Source organism: Bombina bombina, chromosome 4 (assembly GCF_027579735.1).
Source record: "Bombina bombina isolate aBomBom1 chromosome 4, aBomBom1.pri, whole genome shotgun sequence".
Lineage (NCBI taxonomy): Eukaryota > Metazoa > Chordata > Amphibia > Anura > Bombinatoridae > Bombina > Bombina bombina.
The window spans coordinates 334868697-334891758 of NC_069502.1; the positions used below are offsets into that span (position 1 = coordinate 334868697).

The 23062-nt window shown below is 35.4% G+C and overlaps 1 protein-coding gene across 3 annotated transcripts in view; it reads left to right on the plus strand.

Moving 5' to 3' along the window:
• Positions 1-3292: 3292 nt before the first annotated feature.
• TIPARP (TCDD inducible poly(ADP-ribose) polymerase) overlaps positions 3293-23062 on the plus strand; it is a 57897-nt gene continuing 38127 nt past the window's right edge. The window contains exons 1-2 of one of the 3 annotated variants that reach the window (XM_053710082.1): positions 3293-3547; positions 6620-7598. In XM_053710082.1, coding sequence (XP_053566057.1) covers positions 6646-7598 — 953 coding nt within the window. In that variant the 5' untranslated portion in view covers positions 3293-3547; positions 6620-6645. Of the gene's footprint in view, positions 3548-6342; positions 6470-6619; positions 7599-23062 lie in introns of those variants that run through there. The other 2 variants (XM_053710081.1, XM_053710080.1) reach the window with 2 other exon arrangements.

The following is a 23062-nucleotide window of genomic DNA, read 5'->3' on the forward strand; positions in this document are numbered from 1 at the left end:
TCAGATCTTTTACCTGTAAAAAAAATTACAAATACCCCCCCAACATTAAAACCCACCCACACAACCAATCCTACTCTAAAACCCACCCAATACCCCCTTAAAAAAACCTAACACTAACACCTTGAAGATCACCTTACTGGGCGAAGTCTTCTTCCAACCGGGCCGAAGTCCTCAACGAAGCCGGGAGAAGTCTTCATCCAAACCGGGCGAAGTGGTCCTTCAGACAGGCAGAAGTCTTCATCCAGACAGCATCTTCTATCTTCATCCATCCGGTGCGGAGCGGGTCCATCTTCAAGACATCCGATGCGGATTATCCTCTTTAATCGATGGCTAACACAGAATGAAGGTACCTTTAAGTGACGTCAACCAAGATGGTGTCCCTTCAATTCCGATTGGCTGATAGAATTCTATCAGCCAATCGGAATTAAGGTAGGAAAAATCATATTGGCTGATGCAATCAGTCAATAGGATTGAAGTTCAATCCTATTAGCTGATCCAATCAGCCAATAGAATGCAAGCTCAATCCTATTGGCTGATATATATTATTTTTGACAAAACGGGAAACGTATATATTATCACTCCCAGACACCACTCAAACTCAAATCTTATCTCCACTTCAGGACTCCCCTCTTTTCCAACAATTATTGTTGACAAATAGATATCAACACCTTGGAAGGAGGGTTAATATCAGAAGTCAAAGTTAGTGGTCTGAGTCACCCTTAGGTACTGAATGTGACTATAGATGGGGAGGGGAGAAGAGACGGGAGATTATCCCCCTTTTTCCCCCCTCCTTTTTCTTGTATGTCTTTTCGTCCTTTGTAATGTTTTTCTTTTGTTGCACTGTCTAAATATGTTTGAATATACATTCTTCAACTTTTCTTTTGGCTTAGATAATTATATTATAGCACTTCAACATTGATCTGAGAATTTGAGAATATATATTTTCCTGTTTATCTTATGAAGACCTCTTATTGATATGTTCCAAGGGTAACTCCACCTTCTTAAATCCAAGAAGGCATTTTGCATTTACATAACTGGGATTCGTGAGATTTAGTATATGTATGTCTATAATATTAAATGCCAATTTGTCATACAACCAGCAAAATGTATTATGAGTTTCTAGCAAGCCCAAGGTATTATGTCTTTCTATTTTTGTTGACTATATATCACTGCATTCTGTTTGTTATAATGTATTACGTCCTGTGAGGCGTTGAAATAGGCCGTTTTTTATTTTATTTTATTTTTTTTGCTGCAAAAGGCCTGATTGTATACTTTACTGGAGACAAATAATAAAAATATTATATAAAAAAAACTGTAATTTTGTTAGTACAGTTTGCACTGTTTTTTTTTTTATTTATTTTTTTTATTTTTTATTTAGTATAACAATATATATATAAAACATGTTAGATATGTTCAATAAGTTTCTGTACATCGCGACAAAAAGGAAAACAATACAAAAAGGACAGAAGAAAACAACTGAAAAAAAGTGTACTACCATCAGTTACATGCTATATATATATATATATATATATATATATATATGCGTGTTAATTTAACCCTCCTGCACTATCCCTTTAAGCAAAACCAACAAACAACAAATAAAAACACACAAACAAACAGGGAAAAGAAAGAAAGAAAAAATTTTTTTTCTTTAAAACCTTCTCCAAATCCACCCGTGTCCCTCCTTCCCGCTCGGCCAAACACCAGGCCTAACTTAGCTTAATATTTACAATTTGTTCTATTCGCTGTATGAAATCATTGCCCTGAGAGCAGACAAAGACCTTCCAGATATTACAGAACCTTTCCCCTGAGTTCCCTCCTATTTTAATGTCATAGGCCGCTTTCATTACTGCATCAAGAAGTAATTTCCTTACTTCCGTTATTGACGGAACTTTAGCCATAATCCAGTATCTAAAGATAAGTGTTCTAATAATTGTTACTGCAACCACCAGAAAATTAGTATCTCTATCCCATGAAGAATGGGGTCTAAGAAAAAAAAATAGATTCCTTAGTTAAATAAATTTTCCTTTTGAACATAGTGAAGAAAAGAAACTCTACTTTCTTCCAAAACTGATTTAACTTCGGACAATTCCATATTAAGTGGATTAAGTCTGGATCGGCCAAGTGGCATTTAGAACAGCAATTAAGGACGTTTTTATTCCATTTTGCCACTCTACGTGGAATAAAATAGTCCCTATGTAATAACCTGAATTGGATTTCTCTATGGTAAGATGAAGGAAATAGTTTTTGGGTGGTGATTAGACTTTTCAGTAATGTTTTTTCCAGGTTAAGAGAGTCAACCATTGGTGTCCAATGAGATACCAGTTCTGTTAATGTTGATTTTTCATCTAAAGACAACAATAGTTTGTATATAAAAGATAGCAGACCCTTTTTAACTTTAGCAACATCAATTAAAGGGTGTTTTTTCCATAGATGAGGAGCTAACCTAGTCAGTTTAAAGAAGGGATTTTGCATTTACATAACTGGGATTCGTGAGATTTAGTATATGTATGTCTATAATATTAAATGCCAATTTGTCATACAACCAGCAAAATGTATTATGAGTTTCTAGCAAGCCTAAGGTATTATGTCTTTCTATTTTTGTTGACTATATATCACTGCATTCTGTTTGTTATAATGTATTACGTCCTGTGAGGCGTTGAAATAGGCCATTTTTTATTTTATTTTATTTTTTTTGCTGCAAAAGGCCTGATTGTATACTTTACTGGAGACAAATAATAAAAATATTATATAAAAAAACCTGTAATTTTGTTAGTACAGTTTGCACTGTTTTGCAGTCCAGGAACTGTGAAACGCCTCATGAGTGTTATTTATTTCCTTTGATGTGGCCATTTACAAACAGTCACTCCTGTCTCTCTTGTGGGATTGGAACTATACGTTTCACATGTCAAATACAGTAAAAGCAGACAAATTAATGAGAGCACAACAATTTTCTTAATATGTTATACTTAATCCTTTTACACAGTTTAAAAATAGGCATTCGTTTAATAATAATAAAAAAAAACGAATTCATTAACACATTATTACAAATAAAATATGTTACACAAGTATCATGGTTTGAGCTGTGTCACCCTGCAGTGGCATTACAGTGTGCAAAGCACGTGCCTTTGTCCGGCAGGTGGCAGTATAAACCTCCTGGCGCCAGCAACAGCAGCCAGGGGCTCGGGCAGCTTGACACTTCACACTCTGCCTTCTGCTCTATACATTCTCCTCCCTGAGTCGTGCAGGCTCCTCTGGGAGGGGCTACAGGAAGCGATATTTAAAACAATCTAATGTAACATTTGAGAGAGCAGGCAGCAGAGCAGACCGCGCACAGAGCAGGAATGGGTAGCTTGTCACGTACATAACAGCACGGGGGAGCAGGCTCAGCAGTGCCACCTCCCTATACCGCTCATTCAGGATTTATACTGAGCTGCAGCTCCGGGATATAGGGACGTACCAGTTGAGCTACTTCTCCAGCAGGTAAGGCACCCTGCCAGAACAAACCTATATGCTGTACTGTCTTCACCGCGTCCTTTGTCTGCCGGTATGTAATGCTATAGGCTTTTTCAACTTTAGCTAAATGTGATTATAAGTTAGTTGTGCACTGAGCTGGGCTAGGAGAGTTTAACCTTTTCACTGCGATAGGGGACTGCAGCATACTGTTACACGCTCCATACTAGATTATGTGATCTTATCTGGGCATGTGGGGTTCACTTGGGCGATAAGCGGATGCAGAGATGCTATGACAAGAGTGACAATGGGGTTCTATTTACTAATTCTATGCAGGTGTAGAGATTGCATTGTGAAATGAGATATGTGTATATTTATGTGGAGAGACACGGGATTAACGTGGTAAAATGGTGCATTGTCTTGTGTGTGTAGCTCAGTGATTTTGTGCTAGACTGTATTGTGTCACTAGTCAATTCTGAGGGTGGACAGCAAATTAATGCTAAATGAAGGAATGAGAGAATCTGCCAGTTGTTGAAAATGATTAATGCAACTAGCATAAATAGGGAGTCTTTTATTTTTTATATAAATTAATGTGGCTCAGTTTATTTTCTATTACCTGTAGAAGACACCTGGAGGTGAGGTTTGAGCCAGGGGTGTCACAGGGTGTAAAGGCTAAGGCTGCTCTACGTGCTGCATGCGACATTGTCTGTGTGTAGCTGATAAAACGGATGAATTGTGATATCAGGCATGTATGAATATATATATATATATATATATATATATATATATATATATATATATTCATTATATATGAGATTAATGATTTACAGCAATATAAGCCTTGAATACAAAGAGGCAGTGTAGTGATGATCCTGATTGTATCTGTATTTGAGACATATTTTGATTATTAGCTGATTGGGTTTAGTGAGTGTTTTGCACCATAATTATATATGAGCACAGTTCTGAATTTAAATGTTATTACTAGAAAGTTCCCCCTCCCCATGTGGTGTCACTTTCCCAAGTCCTATATATGTTAATGATTGATTGTCATTGGAGCCACCAGAATAGGTGATAAGTCAGAATAACTTATAGCAGCTCCTAGAAGCTCCTGCTGTGACTCCCAAGAGCCCCACACTGCTGTTCTGCTGTTAAAAATCTCACTATTGACTCAAGTAACACATTTTACATAAAAATAATTAACTAAATGAGGGGTAATCAAGTTAAGTCTGTTAGGTAGAATAACATTTGAAGCTCTAGCAACAGATAGTGACCATTTGCTTTCAGCAATTGGTAATATAATCATCACCAGCTCTCTTATCATGCATATCATAGGCAAATCCCACAGTGCAATGTATATGTCCATATCCCCCTGCTTAAAAGCACGTCTCTTCTGTCTTTTTATCCTCTCTGTTTTTAAATTAAGTTTAACAATATGAGCATAATAATAGGTGTATTTTGCAAGTAATCAAAATGCACTGCATGGTATGTAGATTTGATATCTTTATACAAAATGAATAAACATTTCTGGGGGGTTATTCTGTAGTTTTCACAGAAAACCTTCTGTGTTACTAAATGCACCCAGACTATGTTAATTGGTATATGTGTTCATTTTTAATTTGTAAAATATAATGTATTGTCATAGTACTTGGTGCTTGCAAATTGTTAGTTAATAAACTGCATATTTATTAGACATCAAGTGCAGACTGTATGTGTTGTACCTTTTCAGGTGAAATATAATTCTCACAGGTATACATTGTGTTTTAATTAAGCTTATTTTTTTTATTATGATGCAATTCCCATACGTTTAAGTGCAAAATGCTAAGTCCCCGATGTTTTCTCCTTTTTTTTCTTTTTTCAAAGTAAGCATTCCATTTAATGATGACATCAGCAACATAAATTGCATCTAAATGATTGACCCTCAGAATATTTGTGCAGCTTCAAAATATTTTGTTATATTTAGAGCCACCAAAGCATAGTTTAATTGATATGTACATCTCAACAGTAATGAAGTCCCAGAATTTATAGACATATTTAGTGCATTTACAGTGTAATCTTTTCTGTGAGTAAAATTCTAACATTCTTCCAATATACATCTTCTCATTGCTCTTTGATTCATGTATTTTTATGTGCAGACGTGGAACATACTGTTTGTTCCCAGGATCGTACACTTCCCATAATCCTCCACACAAATAGATTTTATGACCTGTAAAACTTTGTTTGCTTCCCCTTCTTCAGCGATTATAACATTATTTTAATCATATAGCGTGTCTCTTTATTGTTCATCACTTCTCTTAATTAAAATGAAAAAAAACAAACAAATGAAACCTAGTTGGGGAAAACTACCCATTTTTGTTTAATAAAATATATTATAATCAAAAAAATAATGGACATTAGTTAAAATCTGAAAAAAGTTAAGAAACCAGACCAGATATATAAGTAACATTTGTGATACACAACCACTTAGCTCTGTTAATACACTGACTACCAAAAGGACTGTGATACATTGCACCACCTCAACTAAGAGGTTAATTTCATATGTTGCCTTTTGCTTAGGCAAAGCGGTTAAAAGCAAACACACTAATTACTTTTTATCTATGACTAACTCAGAGAGTATTGCAAGACACCTTGAAATAAACCTTGCACACAGGGTTTCTATTCAGTGAGATGGTGTGTAATGTGGGGTGTGGAATGAAAGCCGGTTGAGTTTTGGAGTTGGGAAAGAGAAACAGACATGTGAATGCCTCAGACTGGGTGTACGCCAGAGAACAAGATAGTGAGTTAGACAGGGTGTGTACCCATGTGACCTTAGGCTGTCTGTAAGTCAGCTTGTGCCTGTATATATGTTTGTGATACATTGTGTGCCGTTTCATTCTTCCTGTGTAATGTAAACAAAAAGTAAAATGTGACCAAACACCCAGTGGAGTTACGAGCTCAAAGGGATTGGTCACTTGAAATACGAAAGGAACGTTCATTTCTGCTGCTCAGTTCCTGTATATGTGTGAAGGTGGTGTGCTGGGTAAGAGCATTTTCTAAGCATCATACCATGCATGCTGGAGGCGCCAAGCACAGAGAGAAGCAATGGTGCATGTACAGCATTTTAATTATCTTAAATGATTTGGGAGAATTATTAGCAGTTTAATTTAGGTTGTGTTTTATCTGTCTGTAGATTATCCACAAGATTTGGCTGAGAACATGGAGGGCACTTTGCAGCTAATGGATACTGGATCTGAAAATGATTGTTCGGTGAAGATCCCATGTACAGGAATGAATTGCCCAGATTCTGAGGACGGAGAGTTCCCCAAACAATCGGATAAAATTCCTCCAGTAAAGCCATGTTTCAAAAAAAAGCAAGCACAAAAAATGTTAAATGCAGACACTATCCATGCCTTGCGGCCAATATTTAGTAGTTTTTTGGGGTCTGGTACTCTTGATGGAATATTTGTGTCCAGGAATCAGACTGGGAATACTAGCAATTTATGTGAGCCCCTTGTAAAAAAGGAATTGGGTATGGAACAGCAATGTCCTCAGGCCAATACGACGATACCAGGGGATCCAAGCCTTGGACCTGTGACAGATCACCCATCCTCTATAACAAACGAACAAGACAATATTGGAGAATGCCTACCAAATGTAATTGAAACTCCTGTACCAGCATTTCCTTCAGACAACTCTAGTCCCACTGACAGTAACACTGCTAATGGATCTTTCCAGGATCTCTTACAAACAAACTCAAACGATTCCACCATTCCAGACTGCCTGGACAAGATTTTAGAAAATTCTTCATCTGGGCTGTTTCAAGATAATAGCTGTATGGACCAATTCAATTTAAGCCAAAATAACAACTCAAACTCTGGGATATTTGAAGACAAAACTGAGGAGGCATCTCTGCTGCTTGTATTTGAACTTTTGAATCAGCTACAATATCATATCCATCAAAGGGATGGGGTAGACATTTGTGTGGATTTTTTACAGGGTTTGTGCTTTTATGGTAAGGATTGCCAAAAACATCATACAGTATTGCCTTATCACTGGCAAGTTAGGAGAATCTCCACCGGCATCTGGCAGAGTGTGAATGATGATTCACAGGAGCATATGGAAAGACTGTATTGCAGCCCAGATAGTGACAGAATCAAAATGAGATATCAGTAAGTATGTTTGATACACCCACATCCACTATATGTTTATTTTTCCCTCAAGTACAGTAATTATCTCATCTCTGACCCTAACACTACTGCAGCTCATTGCAGATATTTATACATTTTTTCCTCTTTATAAAGAGTGAGTGTCTCTGTGGTTATGATCAGAATGTGGTTTACTTGTGCCCCTTAGGGCTTTTGTAACCTTTTTAAGAATTATGTACCGCTGCATGTATGTAATTCAGCTGTACTCAAATAGTATTACTTATGAAAATACCTCTGAAAATTCAAATAATTAAATTCACAGTTTAATGTGTTTTAAAATTAATTAGGGCTTTGATTGCCTTAATCCTCTTAGTCAGTTTATAAAAACATTCTGCTGTTGCACTGTGACGTGTTTGAATTGTAGGTCAGTGACAAGTCAATGACAGCCACATACTAGTCTAGATTTACTAACTAGATCACCATTGTGTTCAGGGTTTTTTTTTGTCTGTACAACTTTTCATTAAAGGGACAGTACACTGTAAAATTGTTTTTATATTGTATTTTCAATGACTTGTTATACCAGCTGCAGAGTATAAAATGTATGAGAAATTGCATTTTTTGGTTCATTTGTGTATATGACGTAGCTGGTTTTGTGCTTTTAAACCACAGCCTATTACAATGGGTTGAGCTTCAGGTAATTTCAGATCTCATTATGTTATAACTTTGTGTACACAGACTTGCTTCCTTATCTTATATTTGTATTGAAAACTAAAGCTCAATACATAGAGAGAACAATGGAAAATTATCATTTTATTACTTAACTATCATGCCCCCCACTGAGAGTGTAATCTCTTCTGCTGGCTGTGTTTACTTAGGCTATTCAATAGAATATACTCCAGTATAGAAACTTTTACAATAGGTTGGGCTACCATAGGCTAAATCAGCTATTTCAAATGCCAAAATAGGGGTAAAGGAGCTACTTGTAAACAATTTAAAACACTCCAGCAAGTAAAATGAAGTCTGATTTTCTAGCTCTGGTTTTACACATATCTTGTATGACAACTAAGTTTAAATACATTTGTCAGTACTGAAATTTGGAGCTACTTCATTGAGTAGTATTTTTTTTGAAAAATGAAGCCTCAGTGGAAATGCGCTATTACCCTGTTTATTTTGATCCTATTATTATATTATTTTTTCAAGATCCTCCTTTTACCTTAAACCTATTTATGGTTCCTGTTTTTAAGTGATATATATATCTATATATATATATATATATATATATATATATATATATATATATATATAATGTTGTGGGTAGAGTCAGATATTGGGTAATCCTAGGATTACCCGGGTAACACGGACATTACCCAAGCGGCTGTGGGTAAAACCCAATGTAAGATAATAAATCCCCTCAGAGTGCGGAGTCACTGCATCAAACATTTATAGCATGCACTGCAATTCCCCTATCATCATTATCTTTTTTGCCTCTGCCTGGGGGGTTCAAGGGGGGCAAACTCCCCCCCCCCCTTGTAAACCTCATTCCCCAAGGTTCACTTGGGGTGGATGCCAGAGGATCAGCGGCACCTTCCTTGAACCCCCCAGGCGGAGACAAAAGAAATAGTGTAGATGGGGGGATTACGGCACATAAGGGTTTACCCACATCCGATTGGTTAATGTCCGTTTTACCCGGGTAATCCTTGGATTACCCACTACTGCAAGCTTGCTGTAGCAATTCACGCTAAGCAAAATTAAAGGGACAGTATACACCAATTTTCATATAACTGCATGTAATAGACACTTCTATGAAGTATAATATACACATATCCTGATTTAAAAATAAAGTAAAAAACCTTTTAAAAACTTAGTTTGAAGCTCCAAGTTTAGCACTGTTGAAAAGTTTAGAATGGGACACCCACTGATATGGGCTGGAAAGCAAAAATAACAGACAATCACCCCCTCCCCTGCATATAAAAAGACCCTTTAAGCAAACGGGAGCAAGCTGGAGAAGTTAAACACTCTTCTTAAGAAACTTTAGGGGCTTGGTCTGAAAATCATCACAATGTTTTTTAAAAATAAGAAAAACTATAATTTAAAAAACAAACAAACCTGTATGGGCTACATAAATATAGATTATCCACAAAACATTTATGCAAAGAAAAATGTAGTGTAGAATGTCCCTTTAACTAGAGGTCAGACTTCTGGTTAATTTTAAAAATTGGCATCAATTGCCCCCCCCCCAAATAATGTGGAAAGTTCATTTATGAAAATAAAAAATATCAGCATCTTTATATTTAAAAAAACTAACAAAAAAAAACAGCACAAAGCAATTATAAGAGGTTTAAGTGAGTGGATGTCACTGAAAAGTGCCTTTACATAGCGTTCTATGGGGACGGTGTACTGTAAATATATAATATGCTTATATACATATATATTTTTGTGTTAATATGTGTATATACACATATAAACACATAAGTATATATTCTTATAAATATATATTTTAAATATGCTGCCCAACACCGTGCAAACTAACCCCCTTCTCTGCATTAGGTTCTGTGCCATGCCTATCAGCATCAGGACAATGCTCCCATTGGAGCCTATGGAAGCGCTCTCTCTTGTGCTTTACGTGTAATACCAGCGCACATTGCACGTGCCAGTAATACTGAGTGGAGCGCAAATATTGTGCTCACGAAAGTACAATATTGTGGGCTCCACTCGAAATCTAGCCCTATATATGTGTGTGTGTGTGTGCATGTATATATATATATACATGCACACACATATAGTTATGCTAGAAATTCAGCCCCTATATGACTAAGATTCTTCTGCTCCAATGTCTGCCCAAATAGGAATATGATTTAAACTTGTCTATTTAAAAAAAGAGTTTCAAACTGTGTTTAAACTGTTTATTGGCTGTATCTATAGACTTGGACTGGGCACTGTAGGGGACCATCTGTGTTACCCTGTAATGTTTACACAACAATCTACTGAAGCTTGAAGTGTCAGATCACAACAAATGGGCACATCTCCACTTTATCTTATTATAGAATAATTAGAAATGCAGACTCATGAAGTAAAAGTGTTGATAAAGTTTCTTCATGACCCTTACAACCTAGGCTTCCCATTAAAGCGATGTTGTGTTTCCTGGCAACCGTGCAAGGATAACAGTGTGTGGAGCCTTGCTGAGGAGCTACCAAACAAACTAGAACAGCACATGATTTGCATGGTTACCACATTATTTGGTCAAAGCTATTAATCTCTTGTGGTCATACTAGCTTAGCAGACCTATCAAAACAGCGTACACAAAAACAAGGAACTGTCTGTTCAGCATTTTATGTGATCAAGAAAGGCCAAGCAGGAGCCAGCTTCGCTAGTTACCAGTGGGTGGCGAATGTTTATTCTTCTTGGTTTGAACACTGTTTCCATGGCATGGCATCCAATTAGTGTCCTGGGCACCAATAGTGTCTCCATTGTTCTTTAAGAATCATGTAGCATAAATGCTGCATCTTTGGTAACAACACAGTGATGCATATTGCACTTTTAAATGTTGTTTGCTTGTTGCAGTATGTTTTCTAAAATAGTAAACATAACACAATTATAACACATGCCACACTCTAAGATCTGCTCTGGTATTTGTACTGGTGAATACTGTCCTATTAGAATGTATTCATTAAATACATGTTTATGTAGGTAGGTTTGTATATTTCAGGGCTCGACAAACCCAGGAGCCTGGTAGCCACTGGCTCCTAGAATTTTACCCCTAACTCCTAACTTTTTGGGTTATTCTCCATATGTCTATATACAAATCCAACGGTCTGGCTCCTAAAAATATGCCTGGCTCCTAAATATTCTTACTGGCTCCTAATTTTTAAACACATTTGTCAAGCACTGGTATATGTGCTATTTTTAATCTGTTGTTTTTTTTTTGGCAGGTGGGGGGCTACTATACTGTTGAATATGATCCAGACAATCAAGTGTTACAATACTGCTGATATAGAACAGTGATTTAACCTCTACATTATCTCACTTAACTCACTTAAACCTCTTATAATTACTTTGTGCTGTTTTTTTTTCTTTGTTTTTTTTTAATATAAAGATGCTGATATTTTTTATTTTCACAAATGAACTTTCCACATTATTTGGGGGGCAATTAAGGCCAATTTTTTTAAATTAACCAGAAGTCTGACCTCAGCCCCTATATTAGTTTGTGTTGGTGCAGTGATTTAACCCCTTTATAACATTATTCTTGGTTCCATTGGGTTTATTGCTCTTCTCTGCATATATATGATATAATTAATATGACATCTGACCTTTCAAATTTTTAAACAGATTTTTCAACCACTGTGTGTGTGTGTGTATATATATATATATATATATATATATATATATATATATATATATATAGTGTTGCCTATGTTGGAAACCGCTGTTATGCCATGTTATTGACTATTTACTAGGGCAGTGTAGATGTGTAATTTAGTTGTATGTCAGATGAGGATCATGAAAATATAATGCTGCTATTATTACTGTAATGTTCATTACAGGTATATTCGTTCCAACAGCCATAAAATATGTTAATAACTAGAGATCAAAGCTGTTTAATGCTTTCAATCACAGTCTGAAATCGTACTCAAGTGATTATTCCCAATGGAAGGAATGCACACTTGCACATTACTGACCTCAGAACATTTTCATCATGACAAAGCTGTTTGTCATTCACTTATTCTTTTTCACAGCCAGGTTTATAAGACCTAATATGAGTATCTCAGCGTATTGTCTTAAAAATATGTTTATTTACTTAATGCTTAGAAATAAACATGTTGTTATTAAAGGGACAGTTTACCCAACAGTTTTCTCCCATTTAAATTTTTCCCAATGATCCATTTTACCTGCTGGAGTGTATTAAAGTGTTTACAAGTAGCTCCTTTACCCCTATTTTGGCATTTGAAATAGCTGATTTAGCCCGTGGTATCCCCACCTACCAGGGCCCCAGGTGCAAGAATCTAAGAAGGAGCCCCCCCCCCCCCCCCCAAAAAAAAAAAAAAGTGAATTTGATACATATCTTTTTGTTTTTTTTTACATTTAACACAGAAAAAAAAATGTGAATCAGATTACATGTCTGCAAAAGGAGGTACCCTGTGCCCACAGTCTGAGATGGTCTGACCCCTATTACTGTATATATTGACACTGTTTAACCCACCAGTACTGTATATAGTGAGTCAGTGACACAGTCTGTAATCTGCCGGTGAGATGGCTGGCCTGACCCTACCCGCCCCAGTACTTTATAAAGTGACCATAGTAGTCTGTGACATAGTCCAGCCCCCCCCCCCGTACTGTATATAGTGGTACTGTATAGTGACACTGTTTACCCCCTCCCCCCATGCTGTAGTAACACAGTCTGTAATTTGCTGGTTCCACAAACATACACACACACATACAGAAATACACACACACATACAGAAATACACACACAGTCACATACATACACATAAACACCAATGGGTAAAACAGAAATTCTAACCCCTGTAGTCAGAGACACTAGTGAAGCATCATGTCACACTCACATGATATCAGTGCAAGCAGTGTCAGGCCAACGTTTTTTATTTAGAATTTTTTTTTTTAAGTTGGGCCCCACCCTTGGGGGACTAGTCACAATTGCGACCTCTGCACACCCTGTAGTTTCGCCCCTGCCACCTACACTGAAAGTTTCTGTACTGTAGTCTAGACTACTGGCAAGCCTATGTAAACATAACCAGCAGGAAAAATTACACTCCCAGTGGGGTGCAGGATAGTTAAGTAAAACATTTTAGTTTTACATTGTTCTCTCTAAGTATTGAGCTTTAGTTTACAGACAAATATAAGATAAGAAAGCAAATGTGTGTACACAAAGTGATAACATAATGAGATCTAATATTACCTGCAAGTTCAACTCATTGTAATAGGCTGTTGTTTAAAAAGCACAAAACCAGCTAATTCATATACACAAATAAACCCAAAAATACAATTTGTCATTCATTTTATACTCTGCAGCTGGTGTAACAAGTCATTGAAAATACATTAAGGGAAAAACAAATTTACAGTGTACTGTCCCTTTTAAGCTTCAACCTGTATGTTTCTTATTAACTGTGTGACACTCATCATGCTTTGAGAGAATATATATATCTTTGTAGATAAATATAGATTAACCCAAAATGTATGACTAAGAAGTAAAGTCTTAGAGACTGTCACATATATTTTAATATAGAAATGTACAACATGCCCCTTCACATTAAAACATTACATGAGCAAACCACTTATATTAAAGGGAAATGTTTACTGTGAAAGAGCTTGGATACCCACAATACATGCCACTGGTTAAGGTTGCTTATAGTAACTGTCTCTAGTTTTTAGCAAACAAATTGTAATCGGTTCACATACACTGAACTCAGCAATACGGCTCACTGTAAATGCAAGCACAACTATGTGGGTCCTGTAATTAGTCCTTTAAGTACTGGTTGATTATCTTGTTGTTAAACATTGTGTTTTCTTATCTAATATTTATTTGCATTCCTAAGCCTTGATAGATGATAAAAACAGATTCATTAAAGGGACAGTCTACAATAGATTTTTTTTATTGTTTTAAAAGATAGATAATCCCTTTATTACCCATTCCCCAGTTTTGCATAACCAACACAGTTATATTAATATACTTTTTACCTCTGTGATTACCTTGTATCTAAGCATCTTCTGACAGCCCCCTGATCACATGACATATTATATATTATCTATTGACTTGCATTTTAGTACTGTGTTGTGCTTAAATACCTCCTCAGGCTCTATATGGCATACATGAACTAGCAGTATCTTGTTGTGAAAAGCAAATAAAAAGCATGTGATTAAGAGGCTGTCTATAGAGCCTTTGAAACAAGCAGAAATTTAGAGGTTTAAATGTTATAAAAGTATATTAATCTAACAATGTTGGTTGTGCAAAGCTGGGGAATGAGTAATAAAGACATTATCTATCTTTTTTAAACAATAACAATTTTAGTGTAGACTGTCCCTTTAAGGTAAAGAGGTGTAGCTACAACAGTAATAATACAAATCCCTATTAAAGTATATGATGATGTTTGTATTTATTGCCAGCTGTTTAGCTAACAACTTGACTTTATTTATCTCTGCTTTTAGTTAATCCAGATTATTTTTTATATTTCTTGATTAAATACTTTACAAATAAGTCATGTCAATAATCCTTTAAAGGGATAGGAAAGTCAAAATTAAATTTGCATGATTCAGATAGAGCGTGTAATTTTAAGACACTTTAAAATTCACTTCTATTTTCAAATGTGCTTCGTTCTTTTTCTATCCCTTGTTGAACATGAATATGCACATATCCTACATTAGTGGGAGTTAGCTGCTGATTGGTGCCCGCACACATTTGTCTCTTGTGATTGGCTAACTAAATGTGTTAATCAATCCAGTAGTGCAATGCTGTTCCTTCAGCAAATGATAACAAGAGAATCAAGCAAATGTTCTATCCAAATCATGAAAGAAAAATTAGCCTATCGACGTTGGGAGGACGGCTTATTAGCCGCTCCTGTGTTAGCAGTACACCGTGTAAATTGACATGTTGTCTTGATAAAGGCTCCATCTAGGGACGAAACATTGATCTTCAGCGATCTCTTCAATAAAGTTTAAATACATTTTATATAAATCCTGTGAGTGCGCATACTTATGAGACTGATATATATATATATAGATATATAGATATATATACAGTATGTATATAATTTACTCAGATGAACTAAGAGTTGGGTGCATTCCAATATAAAGAAAATTATGTATATATTTACTTATTTAGTGCCAAAAATCAGACCCTATCCAGCAATCCAGATTAACCACTACACAGATTTCAATATAAATCTTCTCTTTCTGCATTTTGTTGGGCTGATAACTCATTTATGATACAAATGTGTTTTTTCAGGATTCCTTCTTGCAGCACATGGTACTTTTAGAGAACCATAAAAACTCTATGAAGCACATGAATTGCCTCTCCTTGAACAATGTGCTATAATTCGCCTTGGGCATATAGCTCTTTGGCCTCTCGAGCTTAGCTGTGCCTAGCGTCTCTGCTGCAACATAAGCAATCTACATGTAATAAGGGAATAATATATTGCTTTGGTATTTTAACAGATTTGCTAAATAAGCACCTTATACACCGATGTTTTGTGCGTTCGGGCAATAACAAGTTTAATTGTGGTTAAATCTGGATTGCACTAGTAAACGTTTGACATCTCTTTCCTAAATACACACAGCTGGAGTTTTGGTTTCATTCAAACAAATCGGTTGCTTGGTTCATTAAATACTTGTAAAAGCTCGCAAACCTCCTTTTATGGTGTCAGGATGAAATCCTACTGTGCTCAGTGTTTTTTAGGGTTTTAATTTAGCATAAGTGGTTAGACAACAATTTTAACATTAGGTCTCATCTCTAAAAAAAAAAAAAAAAGAAGGTACTTTTAAAAAAAAAAAAATATATATATATATATATATATATATATATATATATATATATATATATAAAAATGTGATTTAGGTTCTGCGGGATTACAAAGCAGTAGATTGAAGTTTGAAAAGACTTTTTGAAATAGAAGCTTTGAGCTGCCTGGATATGATCAGTAATGAATTCCTCTTTGCAGTTTCCCCTTTTCCATTTACATATGAAATAAAACTAATTGGTTTCTCATACAGTGATCCAAAGAAGCTGTGAGCCCTTTGAAGAATGATTTGGAGTATTCTGCAATCACAAATGCATTCACTATTTATGTTCCATTGAATAAACAGTTTAAAGTTTTCGGAGCAGCTGTCACCTGTATGTCATAAGACAGAACCGTCTGCTCCTTATATTTCTCTGCCTAGAAAAACCAAGTACAGTATAATGAACTTCTTTTGCTTATGATTAATATCTCTACAACAGGAGAATGTCTTTGTAGTAGCCGTTATATTATTTTCAACGGGAATGTTAAATAGGTTTAAAGAGACTTTACATTTAATTTTATTTCTATCTAAAAAATTATTTTTAAAAAAAGTTTACTGGGTATTCCTTTGTATAATAACACTGCTTTTTATTCTGTTTTGTAGATGTGTATCACAGCCTATCAAACGTATGCTGTAGTATCTGCTGTGTAAATCCATGCATGAGAATATCAGTATCAATCATAGTTCCAATTAATAGTTTTCATGCAAAACTGTTTTTAATGTATTTATTTTTTAGCCACAAGAACACGATAGCCAACACCAGACTCATCAGAAGACTTTAAAAGGACTATACTTTTAACTCTTGCACTGACCACGTAAAAGTTTTTTTTTTTAAATTTCATGAGAAATTGAATTTAATAAGAAAAAGAAAGCAATGAGGGAATACAAATGTTGCGTTTGTAGCTAAATATTAAAACAATTTGTTTTCAGAAACTACAAATGGGATTTTTCCCCCCTGCAGTAGACAATAGGAATAGACTGTGGTCTGTCTGTGGGCCGTCACTTGCCTACAAAGCTTTGATTTAACCCTTCACCTATTTTAGATTTTTTATGCACAGTTTTGTTTGAAGGGTTTCTGTATATGAATATGATTGTTCTGTAATAAAGCAATAACTAACACAACAACATATCCATTTCAATCTTTAGTGTTATCTTTTACATTTTCAGTGTTATAAGTTGGAGTCTACTCCAGAATTTGTATTGTTTAAAAAGATAGATACTCTCTTTATTTACCATTCCCCAGTTTTGCATAAACAAAACTTTTTACCTCTGTGATTACCTTGTATCTAAGCCTCTGCAAGCTGCCCACTTATTGCAGTTTTTTTGACAGACTTGCATTTTACCCAGTTAGTGCTGACTAACTAAATCCACTAGAGTGAGCACAATGTTATCCATATTGCACACATGAACTAGTGCTGTCTAGCTGTAAAAAAAATGCACTGAAATAAAAGGGTGGCCTTCGACAGCTTGTAAATTAGCACATGAGCTAAACTAGGTTTAGCTTTCAACAAAGAATACCAAAATGACAAAGCAAATTTGATGATAAAAGTAATGTGGAAAGTTATTTAAACTTGAATCATGAAAGTTTAATTTTGACTAAACTGTCCCTTTTATTGATCATGTTGCCAATTTGCGTGACCCTTAAAAAATTCTGAATATCTACGGTCAGGGAAATTCTACTCAGAATTCTCTCAGGCATATGTAAAATCTTTGAATAGGATTATCACACTTGCTCTACCTTATTCATTCTGTGAAGCACAATAAATCTAACTCTTTTGATCTGGTTTCTAATGGTGGCAGGTGATAACATTTATAGCACTGCCTTATCACACGTTATAAGTCACAAGGAAACTTTTATTGAACGTTGTGATACATTTCGGGGAACTATCAAGCTGACAACGCCTTATCTTTGATGATCCTGCTCAGGCAAAACTGTGCTTATTTTGCCTAAGTGTATGGTTACTGTATCCAAGATATACTGACACATACAAGGGAGTTAACTGAGGACTCCAGGAGATTGTTCCCGATAGCAGTTTTAGAGAAATTAAGACTCCCCTATGGTTTGAACACTGTTCAGTGTAGATGTTTTCTTCGTAACCAAATCCCCATTTGTCTCCCTGTACTTATGAGCACAGTCTCAGCATTGATATACTGCTGGTTGGAAGGCTTTGCTTGCTGGGGACAAGGTGCCCTTGCCTTTCATAGTCCTGAAAGAAAAATAAAATGACTAACTTATTCTAGCTAATGAATGGGAATGGCAGACATGAGAAGTCGCTTCCACCTGACCTGTTAGTGCAACCCTCCCTTGATGTAGACTTTCTATATCACCATAATAACGTCAATATGTGCCTATTGATTTCTCAGAGTCATAGCTACATATAACATAGGGACAGACGACACAGAGTGTATATCATTTTATTTAAAAAAGAAAGAAAAATCCCTTTTACACTACCTGCTTTTTCTCTATTTCATAAAAGAGAGAAATAAAAGTTGAATTATTTTTTATTAATTCAGTATCTTTTAATAATATTATATATTTCTTTAAATATATGAGCAATATAGTACTGACGTGTGTGTGTATATATACTGTATATATATATATATATAATCAGTGTTCTCCACAGAAAATGTTGTCAGCCAGGTGGCATTATGAAATAGCCGAGTGGGGGCAGTGTAATATTTTCTGATAGTATATCATTTTCTGCTTTCTAAAGCACAAATTAAAGCATAATTTAACATAACTGTATTTAAAGGGATAGGAAAGTCAAAATTAAAGTTGCATGATACAGATAGACATAGTTGCCAACATTTAAAAAAAAATTCCAGGGACACTTTGCAGCTATCAATTACCTGCATGATTTTTTTTTACCACACCCCCTGCCCTAAAGCTCCGCCCACTTTGCCAAACTCACATAATTAACATAATGTAGCTCCACCTATTTATTATTATTAAGTAGAATGTACCGAATGGAATTAATGAAAGAAATGGGAGCAAAAGGAAAATGTATGCACATAAGCCATTAGCTCCACCATCACAGACTTTAACAGCAAAAAAACATGACATTATCATTTCATAGTCAAAAATGTATGCAATGCATCTTAGGAACACAAATCCTTTGACAAAAGGCTAATACTGCTATATTTTACTTTCCTGCTCATAAATTGATACAGAATGGGAAGTAGGAAAAAACAAACTTTTGGGGCACTTTCTCTTGGGCAATCCCTAATCAAACACATTCCAACATCAGGGTTCCTACCACAGACCACATTTCATTTTGCAAAACATTGCCTAAGATTTATACTATTTCAAAGCTCAACATTTACCTCTGTGGACATGGATGATGTCAGGAAAGTTTGGCAACTATGCCATACAATACAATAATTAGTGAATATATTATGTATGTATTTTGGTTTATAAAGATAATTAGCTATTGTAGCAGCCACCAATTATCCAAAGTGTCAAAAGTTATAAATCGGCAAAGCATTTTTTTTTTTACATATCCTTAGCTCAAATGAGTGCCAATGGGTGGAAGGTGGGGGGATAGAAAGAAGAGAGTTCTGCCACCCAACATTTACCAACCTTTACCTTCATAAATAGCTCTGTATCAACCGTTGTTAGCACCACAAATGTGTAAAGTCTAGACGCAGCCCTGCACTCAGTAGAACAATACTAAGCAGTAAAGCTGTTAGTGAAGAGATATATCAGTATAACTATATTATACCAAGTGTGCATTATGGTCTAGGTAAGCAGGATTGTGGGTGCAGCACGTTGTGAATAGTATTAGCTAGTATCACACTGTCAGTACAAACAACTCAACTGACACTTAACTTTCTGTACGTACAGGCGATTACTATCCCTCATACTCCATTCTACATAGAACGGACATGGTCCTCCTGATTGATGGAAACTAGCCAGACTGTCGTCCACTCAGATCTGGCTCTGCAGAGTAGGGTGTGTGTCCTGTCAGGTCCAGGATCCGCTGCATGTGAGAAGGGCTGGTGCTCCAGTATGCAGAGCGGCAACGTGGGGTCACTTGACAGTGACGTTGCGTGCTGACTTCACTGCCTGACCGCTCGATCGTGAATTGATCTCTAAGGTTCAAAGGAGGAGAGTGACACTGTCCCACACACACGCCACTAGCTAAGCTGCAGCCTGCTACTTGCCGGGACATTTAAATGGCCCAGGACTAGGTCTCAAATTCCAGGATTGTCCCGGCATAAACGGGACAGTTGGCAGCTATGGATAGAGCATGTCATTTTAAAGGACCACTGTAAGTTCAATATATTTTGGCTTTTTTTTTTTTTTTTTTTAACCTTTTTAAACATATTTGTCATATGATGTCTTTATGACTTTCCTACCTGATCGCTGCAATCTTATTTCTAAAAAAATAATGTTTCCGAACCCACTCTGTGGGTATCTGCCGCTGCTAGCCAATCCGGTGTGCAAACTGCAGTTTGAAGATGGCAGCCGAATTTTCAATAGCACATGCGCGAGATTGCGCAATGTCTTCCACAACATCACTCCCTTCCAGACCTGCTCTGACACAGAAGACCCGCTCTATCGATCTTACATAATAAGATCCGTCAGCGCATTGATAGGTAAGTATTGCAGAATCTCCCTAGTTATAACGAGCATCATTACAAAGTATCTAATTCTTCAAATAGAAAGTAATTGTATTAATATATTATCGACTAAAGGTTTAAATATATAAATTGGATATATAACATACATATGAATTTTCCCACGAAATTATAAAAAGTTTATCAATATTAACGGCACCTACTTGTAAATACTTCCTATGTTTAAGATTTTTCTTATTGTTGTTCAGTCTTTTATACTAATATATAATGCTTATTAAATCCAATATATGTACTGCAGTTATGTTGTAAATAAATGTATTTGTTTACTGAACTATTATTTGTACATCATTCATGAAATATATACCTGTATATATTTGTACATATAAACAAATTGGTCTTTTTGAAAAATAAGTAATTTTGTAAAATAATAGTAATTTTGAAAAATACATTGAGAAACTAATAGTCAAAGAAAATGATTGCAATTAAAAGTGTAAATACATTTTTTGCCAAATAAATAAATAAATAAATAAATAATTAAGGTATAGCGAATGTGACAGTACATGATACAGAAATTAAGAGTTCCAGTACAATGTAATTGTAAATGGTTAACCATTATGTATTATGTGGTAACATCATTTATGTACACTTGAAGGGCAGTGTCTTTTACATGAAAGTCGTAATATAAATATCGAAATTTTTTGATAAGCCAAATATATTGAAAAAAACTATGTAATAATAGTATTGAAAAGAGTAAGAATAAATAGAAATTTACCATATAAACAATGCAGTTTGAAGATCAATAACCCAACAACTAACAGATTCGGTCTGTAAATTAGGATTAAGTTGGTGAAGCTTCAAACATGCATCGTTCACTGCAATAAAGATAAGGACGGATGGATTATATTTTTTGCTTTCTGCATAGAAAGTCTGGATACACGATAGCATCGATTGCTATTGCAAATGCGCATACGTTATTCCCTATGAGGTGCTGTAATTGCAGCATCAGTAAGACAAAATGCGCAAGCACTATTTGGCCCATTTTTGTGGTGCGCTTGCGATTGTGTACAAATTAGTATTATAATTATATGCAAAAGCGGCAAAAATGATTGGTTAATTGTAATATACACATAGGGGCTAAAATAGTGCGCTGGATTAGATGACGTTATAGACGAAAAATTAAAAACGGTTTTACAAGTAAATGAGGCTTCGTTTTGAAAGAGTTTGAGGTTGGTAATTTTAATTTCATAAATGTAATTTAAAATATGTGTTTTATTCAAACAAAAACCGGTAAAAGTTTGTAATCCTTTAAGACAGTTATAAATTTACTTCTATTTTAAAATTTCTTTGTTCTCTTGGTATCCCTTGTTGGAAATGAATACGCACATATCCTACACTAGTGGGAGCTAGCTGCTGATTGGTGCCTGCACACATTTGTCTCCTTTGATTGGCTAACTAGATGTATTCAAGTGTCATGCTGTTCCTTCAGCAAAAGGATAACAAGATAATGAAGTAAATTTGATAATATAAGTAAATTTGAAAATTGTTTAAAATTGTTTGTTCTATCCCAATCATGTAAAAAAAAATAGGCTTTCCGGTCCCTTTAATGATAATTTGTGCAATAAAAATGTAATATTTTTAATATTAGCCATTTCAGCTTAATATTGGTTAAAATTTTAGCCGGGTGGTCAGTAAAATCGTCTGGGTGGTGCACCTGCTAAAAAGGTCCTGAGGAGAACACTGTGTGTGTGTGTGTGTGTGTATATATATATATATATATATAAAGGCTGGAACTATGTGTTTATAAAATATTTTACTTAGTTGTGGTTATTACCCTGATAGTAAGCTGGCACTGTCTCTCCTTGTCATAGGGGCCATTGCCCAGCTTTCCTCCAGTTTCTCATGGAATAAAGCAGGTCAGATTCAATAGGCTGTGTCTGGTAATGGAAAGTAAATCAGATTATGGTAATGCATTTAATGTTGTGTAAAGTGCTTACTGCTTAATATCTATTATTGCAGGTGTGCTGGCAAAATACATGTGCAGTGTGACGTTACATTGGGCAGGAAACTTCCTCTAAAACAATGAATAATGCAACTTATTATCATGGCAAGTTCTGGTTTCAGAATAACCTTCAGTGCACTTAAAACACAAATGACAGAATTTGATATTTAAAGGGACAGTAAAATCAAAATAAAATGTTCATGACTCAGACAGCGCATGCAATTTTAAACAACTTTCAGACTTTCTAAAAAAAATTGTTCTCTTGGTATCCTTTGTTAAAGATTAAACCTAGGTAGGCTGATAGCAATTTACCAGTGTGCATGTGTATTTAGCAGTCTGTTACAGCAGTATTTGCAATAATGTTTAACATTGCAATACACATTGTTGAGAACTCAAGAGA